General features: G+C 44.5%; 1 protein-coding gene across 4 annotated transcripts in view; it reads right to left on the bottom strand.

Moving 5' to 3' along the window:
• Positions 1-205: 205 nt before the first annotated feature.
• cep192 (centrosomal protein 192) overlaps positions 206-17,464 on the bottom strand; it is a 127,916-nt gene continuing 110,657 nt past the window's right edge. For 3 of the 4 annotated variants that reach the window (XM_085992315.1, XM_085992316.1, XM_085992317.1), the window contains exons 45-48: positions 14,809-14,921; positions 7,969-8,095; positions 3,498-3,556; positions 206-760 (exon numbers count right to left, since the gene is read on the bottom strand). In XM_085992315.1, coding sequence (XP_085848441.1) covers positions 613-760; positions 3,498-3,556; positions 7,969-8,095; positions 14,809-14,921 — 447 coding nt within the window. In that variant the 3' untranslated portion in view covers positions 206-612. The remainder of the gene's footprint in view (positions 761-3,497; positions 3,557-7,968; positions 8,096-14,808; positions 14,922-17,464) is intronic. The other variant, XM_085992318.1, reaches the window with a different exon arrangement.

Genomic DNA, 17,464 nt, shown 5'->3' with positions numbered 1-17,464 from the left:
TTAATTGTCTGGCCCATTATCAACCTGGACTTCCTCCCGGAAAAAACAATAATGGCCGTATTTAACTCCACTTTTTTGATTGCCTCAAGTACAGCTACTAAATAACAATACTATTGGAAGCTGCATCACCTGTAGGATTATTTTCTGCTTGATTTTTTTTTTTAAACTTAGGAAATGTCTCAAAAGCCATGAAAACAATTAAACATTAATTTACAGGACTAACTTTATTTCAAATATACATCATAAAAGAGCTGCTTCAATGTGTACAAAATGGCCACAAAAATAAAGCTTGTGCAAAATAATTAGTTATACAATACTGAAGGAAAGGGCAGAACCTGCCACAGCAAGCTGGGACTTTTTATTTAGTATAGTACAAACGTCTACTATAATACTTTCCCTCCTTTTCAAGAGTAACTGTGCTGATGTTAAATCAAAATGGTACCAGTGTATAAATATCTTAATTTACAGAATACGCAATTTAAAAAATTGTACACAAAAGGTGCATTTTCAAATTGTTACTGTACGATTTCATCATAATGCTGTTTCGAGTAATTTTTTCCCTCTTCGGGATAGATCTCGACATTCAGTCAGGCACGTCATTTGACAAAGCAGTTAAGTTTTGTTCACTTTTGTAATAGCTTCACCAGTAAGTCGAATAGGGAGACTTCCACATGCATCGGTTTGTACCACGAGCAGTGCCTCGAATCTGCCGCCTGACTCTGGTTTGAACTGGACGGGTAGATTGATGTAGTGTTGAGCACTAAACCAAAAAAAAAAATACATCAAACAAAAGGAATTTGCACAAAACTTGAGTCAACTTTTCCCCCAGTAAAACAATCCAGGTGCTTGTCCATTCTCATTATAAGTCTTGCACTAAAATTGCATCTTTTGAGAATAGCACATTTTTCATTGGGTAGTTTAGGTAGTGTCAGCTATGACTCAGTGGGTAGCACTCTCACCTTGGAGTCAGAAGGTTGCGGGTTCAAGTCCCACTCCAGAGACTTGAGCACAAAATCTAGGCCGACACTCCAGGGAAGTGCTGCACTGTCGGAGGTGCTGCCTTTTGGATGAGTTGTTGAACTGAGGCCCCGTCTGCTCTCTCAGGTGAAAGATCCCATGGCACTATTTCGAAGAGGAGCCAGGGGAGTTATCCCCAGTGTCCTGGCCAATATTTATCCCTCAATCGTCACTTAAAAAAATCCAGATTATCTGGTCATTGCCACATTGTTATTTGTGGGAGCTTGCAAATTGGCTGCCACGTTTCCTACATTCCAACAGTGGCTACCTTCAAAAAGTACTTAATTGGCTGTAAAGTGCATTGGGGGCGTCCAGTGGTTGTGTAAAGCGCTATATCAATGCAAGTCTTTCAAGTCTTTCTTTTAACTTGATTTGGAAATGGAAGTGGGAGAGGAGAAACATATCGCCAGTAGCATTGAAACCCATTTTGAAGGTCCAAGTTCAAATTTAGAAACCTAGAAGTTTACAACATAGAAAGGAGCCCATTTGGCTCAGCGTGTGCCAGCTCTTGGCTACAATAATCCAAAACTAAGCTCTGTGGTGAGAAGCTGGGAACTGTGGAGGAGCAGAGATATTTCAGGGGTCCAAGTATAGAAATCACCAACAGCTAGTGGATAGGTACAAAAAATTAAAGAGGCTAAGGGAATGTTGGCCTTTATCTCAAAGGGGTTGGAATACAAAGGGGTAGAAGTTATGCTACAGTTACATAAAACTCTGGTTAGACACCATTTAGAGTAACGCATTCAGTTCTGGGCACTGCACCCCAGGAAGGATATATTGGCCTTGGAGAGGGTGCAGCGCAGATTCACCAGAATGATACCGGGGCTAAATAGGTTAAATTAGGATGACAGGTTGCATAGACTAGGCCTGTACTCCCTTCAGTATAGAAGATTAAGGGGTGATCTAATTGAGGTGATTAAAATGACTGAAGGAGTTGATAGGCTAGATAGAGAGAACCTGTTTCCTCTGATGGGGGAAGTCCAGATCAAGGGGGCATAACCTTAAAATTAGAGCTAGGCCATTGAGGGGTGATGTCAGGAAGCATTTCTTCACACAAAGGGTAGTGGAAATCAGGAACACTTCCTCACCGCCCACCGCCCCCCCCCCCCCCAAACCGCAAAAAAAACTGTTGAGGCTGGGTGTCAATTGAAAATGTCAAAACTGAGACTGATAGATTTTTGTTAGGCAAGGGTATTAAGGGTTTATGGAACCCAGGTGGGTAGGTGGAGTTAAAATGCAGATCAGCCACAATTCAGTTGAACGGCGAGCAGGCTTGAGGGGCTGAATGGCCTACTCCCATTCCTGTGCTCTACCTAAAGCTCTGTCTTTTCCTCTTCAAATATATATCCAATTTCACTGTCAATCTTATTGTTCCTAATTCTAATCAGTGGGTAAAGTTGGTTCACCAAATGAAACACTTCATGGAGGGGGGGCGGGAAGCTCTTTCAAAGTAGGAGTGTGGAACAAATTGCCACATTATTCTGTCTGCGATGAAGGAAAGGAAGCAGCTCGGCAAGACTAAGTATAGGACTGGGAAAGAATCTACTCACTGGGAAGTCATTTGTTGATGGTACAGCACAATCGAAAGTCTGCTAAACGCCCAAATTTAAGACTGCGGTGAAGATGTAATGCATCTTCTGGGACACAGATGGAAGATTATGGAGGTCAGAGGAAGGAAAGAATAAACACGCATTTATATAGTGCCTTTCAAGTCCTCAAAAGGTGTCGCTAATCACTTCACAGCCAAATTAATTACTTTTGAAGTGTAATCACTGTTTTGTAGGCATACCCTTGGAGGAGCCACACAGACCAAAAGGAAACCACAAATCCAAGCCCTGGTCAGCGCTATTAGTTAATCTCAACTGGGGATTTGGTAAAGGGTGTTACAATTGGCTTCAGCACCCGAAGGAAAGGAAATTGGTCAGGGGCGTGGAGATATTGGATGAGCAAAGAATCAGGTTCTGCTGTAAATTTGTTGCCCACCATCTCCAGGATTGAAAATCACTAATACATACATATTTGTCACAATCAATTTCAGTGCCGTACAGATGCCCTTTAAGTTCTATGCAGCATAATTTTGGCCATCAGGATTGTGCAATCAAATATTTATCAAAGTCGTCCTTCCACTATAATATTCTTCATTCATTTTGGCCTTGTGTACCATTTTCATTTTCTCAATCTTGGATCGCATTCTTTCAATAGCTTTCAATTAATAATGCACATGAACAAACAAAATTACCATACTCGTGCATATTCTGTTTATTATCCACTAGATAGAAAGAAGCTATATTCTTCTCTACAGTGAGGTACAGGAAGATGCAGAAGACTCGCAGCATAATCACAAAGGACAGGAACAAACTTTAGGATCCAAATCTCTTGTACAACAGTGCAATTGTGAGGTTTGAAACTTAGTTTGCTCAGTAATTCCATTCTCAAGGATTTGCCTCTTTATTGCTTCAGATTTTTTGTTAACCACTCACCACAGTGAATAATTGGAATGCTTGATATAAAATGGCTCCCTGGGATTGACAAACTTTAGCTGCAAATCAACACCAGAAGCATTAGTACAGCTACAAGCAAATACAAACACATGCTCATCACAAAATACTGGCTTTGTTCAGTTACAGTTTACATCCAATAGCTTGAAGTCAGTCAGCAATGGACTCAAACAAGATATGTGAAGGGCTTTTGGCCACTATTTTAGTTTACGGCATGAAGCAAGGTTGCATATTAAAGTCACACGCACCACTTCAAATTATCTATATTAAATGACATGTTTCAATCATTGCATTTATTTTTCCTTCCTAGATCACTTACCATGTGTAAAAAGTCCACAAATATAAGCATGGATTATACCAGAGGGGGGGGGGGGGGAGAGAATCAGAGACTAAACCATACTTATTGTGGGTTTCAACATAATCTTCAACTAGTCCCAGTAGTTTTATGCACTATGCAAAACTATGATAAAGAATATGGTTTAAAAAATTGTAAAAATGCATACTACTTTTACAAATTGCATTATAACAAGTAGCAAACAAAGGGCTAGAAGCACAAGTTTATTTACTGTTAAATCAATGACAAGTGAATACCCATCTGACATTACCAGCACCTGATAACCACAGCTCCCATTTTCTCTTGGACAAGGTCTGAAGTTGTTAAAGTCAATGTTAATGCAAGAGAGCTGCAAAGTGCCTAATAAGCTGCTGTTCCTCGAGCTTGCGTTGAACTGCATTTGAACAATGTATGAAGCCAAGGACAGAGGGAGTGGGACGGAGAATTAAAGTGGCAAGCGACTGTGGTAGATAGGACCCTTGACTGTGTCCATCCCATTTCCCACACTTCTGACTTTACCCATTCTCCTCCCTCAGAGAAGCACGATAGTGTCTCTCCTTCCACCCCCACCAGACACTGCATCCCACGGATCATCCTCCACCATCTCTGCAACCTCCAAAGTGATCCCACCAGCAAACTTCCCAGCCTTTCCCCTTTCAGCCTTCTGAAGTGACCGTTTGCCCCGTGACACACCCAGGTCCACCAACTGTGCCCCTTTCAGGGATCCTTCCCACGCAAGCACAACAGATCCATTTTCCGGTTCTGACGAAAGCTCATCTACCTTCCCCTCCACAGATGCTACCACATGGTTAGTAGGGTGCATTAGCGGAATGAATCATATGGTAACTCAAGCTGCTTTCAGTGATGGAGGAGGGGGAAAAGTGTGAAACTTGACTATATCCTCTCAGCACGAAATATCTGTTACTCCTTCACGTGAGGCATGTTTTGTTGCAGTAAGTACAGATAAAAGCAATGCAGAAACAAATGCCCACAATCTTTTCTCTGGTCGTTCAAGCTTGTGTTAAAATAGCGCAACAGATGCCCTTTATCCCATATATTATTTCCAGCCATTTCCCTCATTATAACCATATGCTGCAGTATAATTGCAGCAGAGAGCAGATCCTGAGAAAACTGAATGTATAAACATACACAACAGCCTACAGAAGCCAGAAATTCTGACATACAAAAAAGCTGAAGCAACCCCCAAAATTCCAACAATTCAAAAGCGTACAACTAAAAAAAAAAAAAATTCTCTGAATTGGGCTGTGACCAAGACCTCTGGTTCAAGGTGACTGATAAAGTTAAATTCCTTTTCAGTGCATTAGATTTAAACTTACCTACATGTGGCACTTTTCTGTATCTAGTGCCATTTGTTTCTGGTCTCCATGGAGACAAGATTCTAAAACCGTAGATGCGTCTTCCCTATCCTATAATGCACTTGAAGTTGATTATCCACTACATAGAAAGAAGCTATATTCTTCTCTACAGTGAGGTGTTATGTTCATTAATAACTAGTCGTTTTCATTATGAACAGCTAGCTTCTAGCTAGCCACTTTATTCATGCCATGTGGACTTCTATACAGATTCCATCTTGACTACTGCCTTGTGGGTAGCCTAGTGCATCGTGGGTAGCCCACTCATATACATACAGCTCCACCTAGTGTACCATTCTAGAATGACATGTTACTGATCATTACATGAGGTACAGGAAGATGCGGAGGACTCGCAGGGAGAAAGCAGGGACAGGGTACTGAATTTGGATGATCAGCCATGATCTCATTAAGTGGCAGAGCAGGCTCGAAGGGCCGAATGGCCTACTCCTGCTCCTATCTTCTATGTCTGTGTCTATGATCAGTGACCCTTGCAAGTTAACAGTAGTTTCCTAAATGTACAGCAGGTAGGTCAAAGAGTTGGATGCCAAAGCAGTCCCATGCATCAGCATGCTCATGTCATGACACTATTATGCACCACAATGCAAACACAACGATGTGCTGCAGCAGCTTAACACATTTAGCAGGCCACAGGAAGAAGCCTGCATGTGACAGCAGAACAAGACCCCATACAAAAATCACAGTTCTTCAGTAAAGTTTTAAAACTACCACAAAAACAACTCAATGACTCCAGATCTCAAGTCATCTTCTGTTCTCAGAGCAGTTGAAGTTATTGCTTTGAAATGCTTGTGCGTGCATTCGATCCGAGATTCAACAGCTAGCGGCTGATCAGCTATTAACATTTAGCTCGAAGTATGTAACAGTTAATAGTAGCTGCATAAACCAAAACATACTTTCTGCTGTGTAATGCACATCTGCATAACCTGCTTGTATTCAGATGTGTGAGATGGCTGTATTGTATTTATAAATTAAATTCTAGAGTTTAATTGAAAACCTACTTAGGCCATAGGCATTCCGCCCCAGAGGAATTGGCTTAGTTTACAAGGGGAAGGGAGGGATGCAGCAGAGGCAGCTGAATCTTAATGACAAAGAAATCCACAAGTTTCTCGCACCGGGTGAGGGTGGAGGAGGCAGGGGAGAGTAGCGGTGGAGAAAAGAAACCGGTGGTATCTTTGCATTCCAGGATGATCCTGGAGTAGTGAGCAGTTTTGGCAGGGGAGAGTAGGACCCACTAGTGCTTGATGTGGTCCAGCCTGATCTGGCGATGAATGGCTAAACCAGTTGTGTGCCGTCAACATTCTAATCTGTGTCCCTTGGATTTAAGGGAGTGAAGATGGGGGCTGCACCAAGGGGAATGACCAGGGTGGGAGAGAGTGCAAGGGTTTGACTGGGGACAAGGACATCAAAAGGTGGAGGTGAGGGTGTGAGTAGAGAGATCGGTAGTTGCATTAGTGTCATGGTGAATAGAGAACCAAAGGCGAGACAGTTGGGAGTTTCAAAGTGCCATTTTAAGTGACTTGCAGGAGAGTTTTTTTCCTGGAGTTATGTCTAACCAGAGGAGTTATTACACAATTTTGAGGCAAACCCAGTTATCTACAATAGTTCAAACACGAGGTAAAGAATGACACTGCGATTCTGGTATGTCAGCATTATTATCTGGTCCCTTATAGCGTACAAGATACCTAGAAAAGTACAGGAGTTGCAAGGCTTGAGAGTAATCCATAACTTGCACAGCCCCCAGGCATCACTGTGACATCAATTCTCCAAAAGGATCAGATTCTCTGGATTGTTGGAAGTTAAGACCAAAAGTAGGAAGATACATTCCCTATAACTCTCAGATACTGCAGAAGCAATTCAGTTAGCAAATTATACATCCCAGGTTTGTTCAAAAGAGTCTTAAACCTAGGAGAAATGACTCAGTATTTGAGCTCCAAAAATCCAATATTCGAGGAAAGAATAAAAGAGGGACAAAGGAAAAAGAATTTATACAATGCTTTATATGTCCCTCAGTGTCTCAAAGCACTTTATAGTCAATTAATTACTTTTGCCTTAGAGGGAGTGAAATGAAGGTTCACTAGTCAGATTCCTGGGATGGGGGGGGCCCCGAGCAGAGTGTCCTATGAGGAGAGATTGAGTAGACTAGGCCTATATTCCCTAGCGTTTAGAAGAATGAGAGGTGCACTCATTGAAATTCTTAAGGGACTTGACAGGGTAGATACTGGGAGAATGTTTCCCCTGGCTGGAGGGTCTAGAAATAGGGGTCACAGTCTCAGAGTAAGGAGTCAGCCATTTATGACTGAGATGAGGAGAAATTCGTTCACTCAGAGGGTTGTGAATCTTTGGAATTCTTTACCTCAGAGAGCTGTGGAGGCTCAGTTGTTGAGTATATTCAAGACAGAGATCGCTAGATTTTTGGATACTGTGGGAACCAAGGGAAATGAGGATAGTTCGGGAAGGTGGAGTTGAGGTAGAAGATCAGCCATGACCTTATTGAATGGCCTACTCTTATTTCTTATGTTATGAAGTGGTTACTTGTGTGAGCAAACATCATTGTTGCTTCTGTATATTGCAATCCTGTTTTGTTAAAAATATAGAAAATAGATTTTAAAGTATGCTTATGAATAGCTGAAAATGTTGTCGTCGGGATGATAAATAAACCAATAATTTAGGAGGCTGCACACTTATTTTTATAGTATGTTTAAACTTACCGTACAGGGAAAAAACTCACCATGTGCGCAACAGAGGAATTATTGCGTAAATGAACCTTTAATGTACTTGATTCCCCAACAGGGGTTACAGGGAATGAGTATAAATCTTCAGGAGCAAATACACCCCTGTAAGCTGGCTGTTCTTGTCTGAAAACAAACTTAATTTTAGTTATCAATTTATTAACCATCGAAGAATAACTTAAGTACTACCCAATTTCTTTGTATATTCATTCACTTCACAAAACAGAATTTTTGCCGAAATATTGAAACATAGTTGAAGAGTTTTGTACATACAACACAATTTAATTACATATGGTTGCCCAAGCTAAGTAAAGCTAGTGTCTAAAACACCGGCACAATTTTGTCAGAATTCGAGGAGTGGAGCAAATATCTGGGGGTTGGGGGGGGGGGGGGGGGGGAAAAGAGGGTTGGGTGGATGTTATTTAAAAAAGTCTGTATGAACTGATGATTATTGTAAGACTTTTTTCCTCCATGTTATGCACCATACACCAACGTAAAGGAGGCAGGCAATGGCATCCCAGGATTCTGCCACTTTCACTCTTTAACCACCCACTAAAAGAGAGGAAAGGGACAGTAGGAGACTCCCAAGATTTGCTGCCTTTTGCTTCCTATGCAGAAGTCGCCGAGCTACACTGCACAACAACCCATGGACTCGGGTGGATGATTCGCTTGTGGCAAATCATGAATCAGCCTACTGACCCCCAACCGCACGTCGCATTACACAGCCTATTTCAGTACCTAGCCTACTGAACACAAGTACACCCGACAGTAATAACCATAGCACACCAAATTAGTAAATTTCCACAAAATAGATCCTGGGCTGCTGAGGTCAAGGAAAAGTCCATAATACAGTAGAACTTGGCTGGTCTCCTAGGGATTGATGAATATGTGGCTCTTGATGAGTAGCAGGCCCAACCACACAGCTTAAACTGGTCGTGTTGCGATGTATGCAGCTGGCTCTGTACTTATTGATAATGGACGCCCAATCCTGCTGTGAAGCAATTACTCGGGCAACACATCTGTTCAGTAATCTCCTTTAAGCCCAATGTTTTAAGGAGGGGGCTGCACCTTGTTGATCTCAGCCTTCTAGGACTGATTGGCTCAAGGATCACTTTGCAAGCTGGCTTAGTTGTAATGATCTCCAGATTGATATGCATCTCAGCAAACATAGCTGTTGCCATCAAATTCATGATCGACATTTTTCCTCGTGGGGGAGGTGGGTGCATGATCCTTACATGGTCCGGGTAATAGCAAGACTATGCCCATCACTGTCTACAAACAGGCACACAAATCTTGTATTGGCATTAACTGCACTTTTTTCCTCAACTTATGAAGTCTATTTTCTCTGGAATTGCCAGTTCCTTCAACAGATCATACAGGCCTTGAATTAAACAAGCCAATCATTGAGACAAGTCATGAAGATCGTAGCAGCCTTGCTTGGTCTGCACTATGAACCGGATGGACCACCTGGTGTTGACCTTGGCACCAGCTACGGACGCGACAATGGCACACCCAGCCCAGTCAACCCTGCAAAGTCTTCCTCACCATCATCTGGGGACTTGTGCCAAAATTGGGAGATCTGTCCCACAGACTTGTCAAGCAACAGCTTGACAGTCATACTCACAGAATCATACCTTTCAGCCAATGCCCCAAACTCATCCACCACCATCCCTGGGTATGTCCTGTCAAACCAGCAGGACAGACCCACCAGGGGTGGCAGCACAGTGGTATACAGTCAGGAAGGAGTGGTCCTGGGAGTCCTCAACATTGACTCCGGACCCCATGAAGTCTCAAGACTTCAGGTCAAGCATGGGCAAGGAAACCTCCTGCTGATTACCACCTACCGCCCTCCATCAGCCGATGAATCAGTACTCCCCCATGTTGAACACCATTTGGAAGAAGCAGAGTAGCAAGGGCACAGAATGTACTCTGGGTGGGGGAACTTAAGAGTCATAGAAGCACGGAAGGAGGCCATTTGGCCCATCGAGTCCGTGCCGACTCTCTGTGGAGCAATCCAGTCAGTCCCATTCCCCCGCTCTATCCCCGTAGCCCTGCAAGTTTATTTCCCTCAAGTGCCTATCCAGTCTCTCCTTGGAAACATTGAGCATCTCCGCTTCCACCACTTCAGTCGGCAGCGAGGTCCAGGTTCTCACCACTCGCTGCGTAAAAAAGTTTCCCCTCACATCCCCCCCCGTATCTCTTGCCCAAAACCTTAAATCTGCATCCCCTAGTCCTTGTACCATCAACTAGTGGGAACAGCCTTTCCCTGTCTAGCCTATCCAAACCCATCATAATCTTGTACACCTCGATCAAATCACCCCTCAACCTCCTTTGCTCTAATGAAAACAAATCCAGCTTCTCCAACCTGTCCTTGTAGCTAAGATCCCCCATCCGCAGAACCACTCTGATAAATCTCCTCTGCACCCCCTCAAGGGCCTTCACATCTTTCCTAAAGTGTGGTGACCAGAACTGGACGCAATACTCCAGTTGTGGCCTAACCAGCGCTTTATAAAGGTTCAGCATAAGTTCTCTACTTTTGTACTCATATCTCTATTTATGAAGCCCAAGATCCCATATGCTTTGCTAACCACTCTCTCAATATGTCCTGCCACCTTCAGGGACCTAGGCACATCAACTCCCAGGTCCCTCTGTCCCTGCACACTCTTAAAACTGTGCCATTAAGTGTATATTGCCTCACCCTGGTCCTTCTGCCAAAATGCATCACCTCACACTTCTCTGTATTAAATTCCATCTGCCACGATGTCCTGTTGCAGTCGATTGGTATCATCACTGTTTGCCACATCCCCAAGTTTGGTGTCATCGGCAAATTTAGAAATTCTACTCTGTATTGCAATATCCAGGTTATTTCAAAAAAAGCAGTGGCCCTAGCACTGACACTTGGGGAACACCACTGTCTACCATCCTCCAGTCTGAAAAACAGCCATTTATCACAACTCGCTGTTTTGTCTCCTTAAGCCAATTTCTTATCCAAGCTGCCACTGGCCCACCTATTTCACTTCAATGTCCATCACCAAGAGTGGCTCGGTAGCACCACTACTGACCGAGTTAGCAGAGTCCTGAAGGACATAGCTGCCAGTCTGGGCCCGCGACAGGTGGTGAGAACCAACATGAGGGAAAAACCTACTTGACCTCGTCCTCACCAACCGACCTGTCACAGATGCATCAGTCCATGACAGCATTGGTAGCAGTGACCACCACACAGTCAGTCATTGCAGAGACGAAGTCCCGTCTTCACACTGAGGACACCCTCCATCGTGTTGTGTGGCACTACCACCGTGCTAAATGGGATAGATTCAGAACAGATCTGGCAGCTCAAAACTGGGCATCCATGAGGCGCTGTGGGCCATCAGCAGCAGCAGAATTGTATTTCACCACAATCTGTAACCTCATGGCTTGGCATATCCCTCACTCTACCATTACCATCAAGCCAGGGGACCAACCCTGGTTCAATAAGGAGTGTACAAGAGCATGCCAGGAGCAGCACCAGGCATACCTAAAAATGCACTGCCAACCTGGGCAAGCTGCAACACAGGACTACATGCATGCTAAAAAGCAGAAGCAGCATGCTATAGAGAGCGCCAAGCGATCCCACAATCAATGGATCAGATCAAAGCTCTGCAGTCCTGCCACATCCAGTGGAGAATGGTGGTGGACCATTAAACAACTAACGGGAGGAGGAGGCTCCATGAATATCCCCATCCTCAATGATGGTGGAGCCCAGCACGTGAGTGCAAGAGACAAAGCTGAAGCGTTTGCAATCATCTTCAGCCAGAAATACAGATCCATAACGGCCTCTCCGGAGGTCTCAACCACCACATAAGCCAGTCTTCAGCCAATTCGATTCACTCCACGTGATATGTGGAAAACTGCCCAGGTATGTCTGTCCACAAAAAGCAGGACAAATCCTATCCAGCTAATTACCGCCCCATCAGTCTACTCTCAGCAAAGTGATGGAAGGTGTCATTGACAGTGCTATCAAGCGGCATTTACTCAACAATAACCTGCACACTGATGCTCAGTTTGGGGTCCGTCAGGACCATTCGGCTCCAGACCTCATTACAGCCTTGGTCCAAACATGGACAAAAGAGCTGAATTCCAGAGGTGAGGTGAGAGTGACTGCCCTTGACATTAAGGCAGCATTTGACCAAGTGTGGCACACACCATTATCGGGAACAATAGCATAGTGGTTATGTTACTGGACCAGTAATCCAGAGGCCTGGACTGATGACCCAGAGACGCGAGTTCAAATCCCTCCACGGTGAGAGTGACTGCCCTAAACATCAAGGCAGCATTTGGCCGAGTGTGGCATCAAGGAGCCCTAGTAAAACTGAAGTCAATGGGAATCAGGGCGAAAACTCTCCACTGGCTGGAGTCATACCTAGCACAAAGGAAGATGGTTGAAGATCAATCATCAAAGCCTTAGGATATCGCTGCAGGGGTTTCTCAGGGCAGTGTTCTAGGCTCAACCATCTTCAGCTGCTTCATCAATGACCTTACCTCCAACATAAAGTCAGAAATGGGGATGATGACTGCACAGTGTTCAGCGCCATTCACAACTCCTTCGATAATGAAGCAGTCCATGCCCGCATGCAACAAGACTTGGACAACGTTCAGGCTTGGGCTGATAAGTGGCAGGTAACATTCGCGCCACACAAGTGTCAGGCAATGACTATCTCCAACAAACGAGAGTCTAACCACCACCCCTTGACATTCAACGGCATTACCATCACCGAATCCCCCACCATCAACATCTTGGGGGGGTCACCATTGACCAGAAACTTAACTGGACCAGCCACATAAATACTGTGGCAACAAGAGGTCAGAGGCTGGGTATTCTGTGGCAATGTCTCACCTCCTGACTCCCCAAAGCCTTTCCACCATCCACAAGGCACAAGTAAGGAGTGTGATGGAATACTCTCCACTTGCCTGGATGAGTGCAGCTCCAACAACACTCAAGAAGCTCGACACCATCCAGGACAAAGCAGCCCGCTTGATTGGCACCCCATCCACCACCTTGAACATTCACTCCCTCCACCACCGGCGCACCGTGGCTGCAGTGTGTACCATCTACAAGATGCAGTGCAGCAACTTGCCAAGGCTTCTTCAGCAGCACCCCCCAAACCCGTGACCTCTACCACCGAGAGGGACAAGGGCAGCAGGTGCATGGGAACACCAGCAGCTTCAAGTTCCCCTCCAAGACACACATCATCCTGACTTAGAAGTATATAGCCGTTCCTTCATCATCGCTGGGTCAAAATCCTGGAACTCCCTACCTAACAGCACTGTGGGAGTACCTTCACTACACGGACTGCAGCGGTGGCTCACCACCACCTTCTCGAGGGCAATAAATGCTGGCCTTGCCAGCGACGCCCACATCCCATAAACAAATATATGAGAGAATATTCTGGGTCCAAGTACCTTTGGCAGATTTCCGAACACCAATATGAAAATAGCACCCTTGCGGTCAAGGATCACCAGCCAATTAACCAAACATACAAGAAGGTAATTTTACCTTCTAATTTTTTTTCTTCAAAATGAAGGTGTTCAAAAACCTTTTGGACCAGGAGAGATAGCCTCTCCTGTCCATTTGGAAATAGTGGGAGTAGCAAAGGTTTTCCTGGCCCCATAGAACCATTTTAATGGCCTGGGAATGTAGAAACTTATAGATCCTTGGCAGCGGCACTCTGAAATTCTCAGCCACATCTCCGTGAATGAAGAGCGAAGCCTTCTCTAATACAGGAGACTTTGGTTTATCTGGAGGTTGTATGTCCGGAAACCTCGATCTACCGGCAGAAATCAGGAGCCGTTTTGTTAGTTTTTTTTTCTTCTCGTGGCTTTTTTTTTCCCCCAACAGTCAGGCTCTGCAAAGTCTCTCTGAAGCTGTTGCTAAGCTACAGAGACGCTTCCAAGGTATGGCTGACTGTTTAGAAGCTGTTGCTAAGCAACAGTGTTTGTTGCCAGACACGGAGCTGCAAATCTCCGTATGCTTCAACATTAACGCTGGTATGTCCGGCAGTTTTGATAGATCGGCAACAGCTCGGTCCCGGATATAACAAAGTTTCCTGTAATAGGCTTCACGGTGATTGTTACAATTATTCGGGGAAAGCAGTGACACTAAACCATCATATGGGTACAGAGGCAGAGGAATGTGCACGCGGCTCTTTATTGGATTCAACCGGTTTGGCTGTTTTGAATATAGGCTTTAATCCTTCCTACATTTATATTAAGTCTGTCTGCCTCTGAAATGTTGCATTCAGGCACGTGATATTTCTCTGACCTAGGTCATTATTTACAGATAGGCTTTACACCACTGATGGAATGTCCTGCAGCATTGAGCCAACACCAGTTCAGCTAATTCTTTCTATTAGGTATAGGTTTGCTAAATCTGGCCGCAGTCAAAAACCTGAATGTCTCCCCAAGGGTTCAGTGAGTTCAATCAATGAGTAACTGAGCCATACATAACAGGTTCAAGACCCAGTACACCAAGTTAGCATTCAGGGAGCGATCAGTTGCCTCAAAGTTTGCGGGAGGGGGCATGGGGGAAGGAGAAGAAAATGTGGTTGATTGATGTCAGGCAAGGACAAGATCAGAATTGGCTGCAATGCCCACATTGAACAGATGACTCAACGCACACTCGGGCAAGGTTCATGACAGCATCTGCTGCCCAAGGAACCATATCTCAGCAAGAAAGCAACACTTTCAAGATTGAAGGAAATAACAGGAAGCTGGCAACTCCCCAACAATAAAAAAAACACTTTAATGTAACAGACAAAGTCTTACACTGATTTAATGGTTCACTGTAAACATTTCCTACTGACCTGGTTTTAGTTAATCTTTCGGATACAGATTTCCTTGCTTTCACTGCTGCTTCAGTTTTCACCAGTTCTGTGGCTGAATCAGTTTCTTTGGAGCTCACTTTAGGTTTTGTCCCCTGAAGGAAGAGGAGTTGTGTTTGTTACACAAGTGTTAGCAATGAAACATACAAAAAATGCCAATCATATCAGCATTGAACCTTGTATAAGGACGGACAATATCAGAGTCCTTTATCCATTCGTCTTCTCCACCCACCCCGTTTTATATTTAATCCATCATTTCCTTTTTACATTCAGATTTTACATCAATTCAACAGGCATTCTGCCATCTCTGAACTGCTCAGGCCAATGCGGAGGTGACAAGCAACGTATTGGTTGTTTTAGAACGTTCACCATTTTCTCTTGCATTTCCCCCACTGGAGACCAAAAAGTGACAAGTTCAAATGTCTGATTTAATTGTTATTGTGGTGGAGGTTGGGGAAAAAGAGGGAAATTTGAAGTCTTTAGGAGAGCTGCGCTACTTTTTGGATGAACTTGGAGGCAGTGGACCTGAGAGGGAGCGAGAGCAGAGCCTGAGGATATAAAGAGCGTAGGAAGAGGGATGAGATCCTGCAGGCAGAGTTTAGGGAGCTAAGAAAGAGGTTAAAAAGCAGGACCTCACGTACTAGTGAGTACAGAAATAGGAAGATAGAGCAGATGAATGCGTGGCTGGAGAGATGGTGTAGGAGGGAGGACTTTAGATTCCTGAGGAATTGGAACTGTTTCTGGGGGAGGTGGGACCTCTACAAGCACCTCAACAGGAACAGGACCAATATCCTTGCAGGAGGGTTTGCTAGTGCTGTTGGGGAGGGTATAAACTAGCTTGGCAGGGGGATGGGAACCTAAGTATAGAATTAATAGGGAAGAAAAACTGGAATTGGAAAACAAAAATGTAGAAAGTAAATTGGAAGGACAGAGGAATCAAGGGCTAGATAGTAGTCAACAAGGAGGTTTGCCTGTACTAGAAGCATAGAAGATAGGAGCAGGCCATTCGGCCCTTTGAGCCTGCTCTGCCATTTAATGAGATCATGGCTGATCATCCAAATTCAGTACCCTGTCCCTGCCTTCTCCCCATATCCCTTGATCCCTTTAGCCTTAAGAAATATATCCAACTCTTTCTTGAATATATTTAATGAACTGGCCTCCACCGCCCTCTGTGGCAGAGAATTCCACAGGTTTACCACTCTCTGGGTGAAGAAATTCCTCTCATTTCAGTCCTAAATGGCTTACCCCTTATCCTTAGACTATGACCCCTGGTTCTGGACTCCCCGGCCATCAGAAACATCCTTCCTGCATCTAGTCTGTCCAGGCCTGACAGAATTTTATAGGTTTCGATGAGATCCCCTCTCAATCTTCTAAACTCCAGTGAGTATAAGCCCAAGCGAAACAATTCCTCCTCATACGTCATTCCTGCCATCCCAGGCATCAGCCTGGTGAATCTTCGCTGCACTCCTTCCATGGCAAGAACGTCCTTCCTCAGATAAGGCGACCAAAACTGCACACAATACTCAAGGTGCGGTCTCACCAAGGCCCTGTACAACTGTAGCAAGACACCCTTGTTCCTGTACTCGAACCCTCTTGCTACGAAGGCCAACATACCATTTGCCTTCTTAACCGCCTGCTGCACCTGCATGCTTACCTTCAGCGGCTGGTGTACAAGAACACCCAGGTCTCTTTGCACTTCCCCTTCTCCCAATCTATTGCCATTCAAATAATAATCTGCCTTCCTGTTTTTGCCACCAAAAAGTGGATAACCTCACATTTATCCATATTATAGTGCATTTGCCATATTTCTGCCCAATCACCCAACCTGTCCAAATCATACTGGAGTTTCATGACATCCTCACAGCATACCCTCCCACCCAGCTTTGTGTCGTCTGCAAATTTGGAGATATTACATCCAATTCCCTTGTCCAGATCATTAATATATAGTGAACAGCTGGGGTCCTGGGACCGATCCTTGCGGTACCCCACTAGTCACTGCCTGCCACTCGGAAAACGACCCGTTTATTCCAACTCTTTGCTTTCTGTCCACCAACCAGTTCTCTATCCAAGTCAATACCTTGCCCCCAATCCCATGTGCCTTAATTTTGCACGCTAATCTCTTATGCGGGACCTTATCGAAAGCCTTCTGAAAGTCCAAATCCAGTGGTTCTCCCTTATCTATTTTACCAGTTACATCCTCAAAAAATTCCAGTAGATTAGTCAAGCACGATTTACCTTTTGTAAATCCATGTTGACTTTGTCCGATCCTGTCACTGCTTTCCAAGTGCTCCGCTATTACATCTTTTATAATGGACTCTAGCATTTTCCCCACTACCGATGTCAGGCTTACCGGTCTATAATTCCCCGCTTTTTCTCTACCACCTTTTTTGAATAGTGGGGTAACATTAGCTACCCTCCAATCCATGGGTACTGTTCCAGAGTCTATCGAGTTCTGGAAGATGACCAGCAATGCATCTACTATTTCAAGGGCCACTTCCTTAAGTACCCTGGGATGTAGATTATCAGGCCCTGGGGATTTATCGGCCTTCAGTCCCATCAATTTTCCTAACACCATTTCCCTACAAATACTGATTTCTTTCAGTTCCCCCCCTTTCATCAGACCCTATGTTCCCCGGCA

The sequence above is a fragment of the Somniosus microcephalus genome, chromosome 7 (genome assembly GCF_052327205.1).
Source record: "Somniosus microcephalus isolate GS21.2 chromosome 7, FLI_Smic_1.0, whole genome shotgun sequence".
NCBI classification, from domain to species: domain Eukaryota; kingdom Metazoa; phylum Chordata; class Chondrichthyes; order Squaliformes; family Somniosidae; genus Somniosus; species Somniosus microcephalus.
The sequence above is the reverse complement of the archived record's forward strand: the minus strand, read 5'-3'. Positions and strand labels throughout refer to the sequence as shown.